Source organism: Myotis nattereri, assembly GCF_964212035.1.
Source record: "Myotis nattereri genome assembly, chromosome: 1".
NCBI classification, from domain to species: Eukaryota; Metazoa; Chordata; class Mammalia; order Chiroptera; family Vespertilionidae; genus Myotis; species Myotis nattereri.
This window is the reverse complement of record NC_138075.1, coordinates 138,285,858-138,290,105: the sequence shown is the minus strand read 5'-3', so window position 1 is coordinate 138,290,105 and position 4,248 is coordinate 138,285,858. Positions and strand designations below refer to the sequence as shown.

At 54.1% G+C, this 4,248-nt stretch overlaps 1 protein-coding gene across 1 annotated transcript; it reads right to left on the bottom strand.

Moving 5' to 3' along the window:
* Positions 1-688: 688 nt before the first annotated feature.
* On the bottom strand, positions 689-3,374 carry OTUD1 (OTU deubiquitinase 1; the record flags this gene model as incomplete). The annotated part of the gene is made up of 1 exon (XM_081107267.1): positions 689-3,374. The coding sequence occupies one exon, from the start codon at positions 3,372-3,374 to the stop codon at positions 1,929-1,931; it is 1,446 nt and encodes a 481-aa protein (XP_080963393.1). The 3' UTR covers positions 689-1,928.
* Positions 3,375-4,248: the final 874 nt, after the last annotated feature.

Here is a 4,248-nt window from a genome sequence, read left to right as displayed (position 1 = left end):
ATGAAGTAAACTTTATCTTCCCTAAAAAAAACAAAAATGCATGAATAGTTAACATTTAAACCTTTGACAACTTATCTTTCCTTGATGATCAATGGCATCATTCCAAAAATGTGGTTAAGCAATGAACTCAAACTCTATTCAATTGTGTCTGTAACCATGACACCTAAACAATCAACTGAAAAGTAAAAACATCACAAGCTGTTTTTATTCTGCAATAACATACCCAGGATTATGTATACAGGTGCACTTCTCAACTAAATCTGGTAATGTATATTAAAATTTGTAGATTCCCATGGTCTCAAAAGCCCAGACTAAATAGATTAGGGCACTGCTGTAGCTACGCATTAAAACCTATGCTACGACTGAATGGAACATAAAACCATAATTAAACATTGTGCTGGTTAACAATACTTGCACTTCCCTGTTCATTACTCAATAGGTACACCTAAAGTTTTAGACAGGAATTATAATTAGAAATAATGAGAGCAATTTTTTTGTTACTGTACCTTTAAGTTATGTTAGACTTATTCTTTGAAATTATCGATTATCCTATCCTGTTCATGTGAGAACTTAAGAAAACCTCTCTCGTATCTGTGCCATCTTTACTAGTACACATGAAAAAAAGTGTAGATATAAAAAAGTTTCCTACAGATATCACTTTATATAAAAACCACTTTAGCCAAACATGTAAGTAAAACTATGCATTTTATTCGTTCCACCCAGCTGAGAATTGCTCTATTATACAAATACAGTATTGTACAAAAAAATCACAAAATGTTACAAAATAAAAAAGTACAAACTGCGTTAATTAATAAATATGACTAACAGTAGTTAAGTGGAAATGAGATAGATTTTAGGTTGGGAACATTGTTTGACCCAGCAAACCGTACAAGCTCTGTTTACAGACATTTTTATTTGTACATAATACAGGGCAATCCTATTTTTCCTTTTGAAAGAATTTTAAAGGACTTAATATTTAGAATATTAAGACAATAGTCTCCTGCTATAAAATAACTGCAAAGGTTGGTTCGAGGCATCCATCCTATTTGTTTTCAAATCTCAGTTGAATCCAAGAAGCTATATAAAGCAGGAGGCTTTATCACAAAGTTTTACACCATGTTAAAATTCTTTTACAACAAAATGACAAATATAAATAAAAACGAATGAGAGCACCAATCTACTCTAAACATTAACCAGAATAATTAAACACTCTGCCATCAGCAAATATCAGATTTTCATTCAAGTTAAGAGCTGGCACTATCTCTTAAAGAAAAAAAAAAATCTTCCCACAATCTCCCCTTACATATTATTTCTCTTTAAAAGGTTGGCCATTTCTAGAAAAATAATGATTTCAAAAACAAATGTTTCATCAAAATGGAATGGGCCAATTATCTGATAACATGAATGTATCAATCTCCATTTGAAAAAGTATCTAAGAATTGTAAAATTCAAATTCATCAACATAAAACAACTACTAAATCACAAACTTGATTCAAATAAGCTTCCCATAAAGCACTTTTCTGGGTTTATGCCGGAAAGCTGTCAAAACGTCATAGATGAAGTTACACCAATTTTTTAAAATGTTGTGCAAAAATACCTTTTTATAGAAAATAGATTACCAGGAATGAACAAATATATACACTGTGAGAAATTAGCTTGCAAATGAAGTAGTGCTGACTTTATACAGCAAATTATAAATAGCAGTAGGATCATACATAGCTATCATGAAGCATCGTGTCGGTGCCCAGCAACCTTCAGCTCTGAGAAAACATTCAAAATTTAAAAAAAAAAAAAAAAGCTTAAGGCATTACACCTACAGTCATCTACTATTAATTTTAAAAGTGCTATTACCCTGATGAGAGTTCGTATAATTCTCCAAACACAAATTATGTAAATGCACTTTCCCAGGGTGGAGGTTTTCAGACACTTCAAGAGCATGCATTTTGTTCAATATACATTTTGGAGAGGGAGATGGCCATGGATTTGGCAAGTTCTTCGTCGCGTTTCCTTTGCACTTGAGTCTGTCTGCACCAGCTGTCATACTCCGGGTTAGGATAGGAGTGATCAAACACGGCATCGTAATGTCCATTACTGAGCCAACTGAGCCAAATACTAGGCCGTCGAGCATCCTCCGGGCCCAGGTAGTGAATCATCGTGGACACGGTGGGGCTCTCCAACCTCCCGCCAGTCGTTAAGTGGATGTTCACATTCAGCATCTGCCCCATGGCCAGCAGCTCCGGGTACCCGGCCCAGGCCCCGTCCTGCGCGGCCGCGATGATGAACTCCCCCACGTCGCCCTCGATCAGGGGGCTGAAGTGGTCCAGGTGGTCGGCGATGTAGTGCACCGTCTGCTCCCGCAGCTCGGGGTGCAGGCTCTGGTGCCCGTACATGGTCTTGCTGACCGCTCGGTAGAGGCAGTTGCCGTCGGGGATGATGTGGAACCGGTACTTATTCCTCTGCCGCAGGTACTTGTCCTGCCTCTCCACCTCCGCCAGGTACAGGGCCAGCTTCTCGTCCCGGGCATCCGATCGGGAGGCGAGGGCCGCCTCGGCGGCGCCGTGCTGGGCGGCCTCGCCGCTCCGGGCCGCGGGTGTCTCGGGCTCGGGGCCGGGCCGCCGCGCCTCGTCCGCGCTGGGAGGGTCGCTGCGCTCGCCGGCCCTCTCCCAGCCCCGCAGGCTCCTCTCCGCCGGGCGCTCCTCGCTCCACGGGCCGGCGCTGGGCTCCGGGCTCCCCGGGAGCGGCGCGGGGCCGCGGTGCTTGGCGGCGGCCAGGGCCTGGCGGTGCTCGCTCAGTCGGAAGTTGCGGTCGGGGCCCTCCCGGGCTGCGTCCAGGCCCGCGGGCTCGGGGCCGTCGGGCCGCAGCAGCTCCTCCAGGAGCCAGGCCGAGGAGCCCCGGCGCGGCGGGACCGGGGCGCCGGGCGCGGGCGCCAGCAGGAGGCAGCGGCCGCGCTGGGCGGGCGCCGCGGCGGCGGACTCGGGCCCGTGCAGCAGGAGCCGGTCGGCGCCCAGGGCCCGCACGGTGATCTGCGCCGTGGACGTGTAGTGCGGCGGCAGCGGCGGCTTGCAGGACCCGCCGGGCGGGCCGGCGGCGGCGGCGGCGGCGGCGGAGGAGGAGGGCGCGGCGGCCCCGGACACCATTTCGAAGCAGGAGAAGGCGGGCATCTTGGCGGCGGGGGCGGCGGCGGCTTCCCGGGGCGCGGCGGCCGCGGCGGGCTGGCACTCACCGGTCTCGGGCTCCGGCGCGCCGCTGGCGGGCCCCGGGGGCTGCACGGAGACCCTGAAGGGGGCGGCGGCGGGCGGCGGAGCGGGCGCGGCGGCCGTGGGACCCGGGCCCCCGGCTGGGTAGTGGGTGCAGACGCTGCTGTAGAGCTGCATGTCCCTGCCCGCCGCGCGGCCCCTTATAGGCGCGGAGAGCCCGGGTGCGGGGGACACACCCTCCAGGCCCGGGGGAGGGGGCCGGTCGGGCGCGATGACCCAGTGCCCCTAGAATAGAAATTATCCAAGGGCCGCCGGACGCCCGCGCGCGAAGAGCCGCAAATAGCGACCGGGTCCCCGCCAAATTCCTGCTGCGCCACAGCGCGCGGTGGGGGCGGGGAGGGAACGCGCGCCCGACCCCTGCCGGTGTGCTGGGCCAGCAGACTCGGGGCGCCGCGCCCGCTGCCGCTGCTCCGGCCCCGGCGGCCGCTGGGGACTCGGAGGAAGCCGCCCGCCCCGCAGGAGCGCGTCCCGCCCGCGAAGAGCCGTGCAGGGCGCGCGGAGGGGCGGGGAGGCGGGGCCGCGGTTGTTTACCTCAGGCCGCGCGGCCGCGTCACGTGAGCCCGCTGGAATGTGTGGCTGGTCAGGGCGCCCATTCAGCCCCGCGGGCTCGCCCCGCCCCCGCCCAGGCCCCGCCCACGCTTAAGCCCCGCCCCCTTCGGGCGTTGTCTAGGACTGGGACCCAGGCGCTAGCGACGGCGCGCGGGCGGGGCGCCCCGGGGAGAGCGCGGAGGCTCGGGCGCCTGCGCAGTCAAGGAATTCCTGGCCCCGGCCTGCGGGACTCCGCGGCCGCTTCCTGTTTCTCAGCCACAGGTGTCCGCGCCGCGCTCCTGCGCGCGGCTGCAGGGAATTGTGGCAGGTTGGGCGCTGCTTGGGACGAGGTAGAACGCTTTGCAAGCTTGAGTCTCGAAGGAAGCTTTCGGGCGCCGTATGGAGGTCGCAGCGCTGCCTTAAAACCTGCCTGACCCACCGTTCCCATTTGCCACTGCTGTCT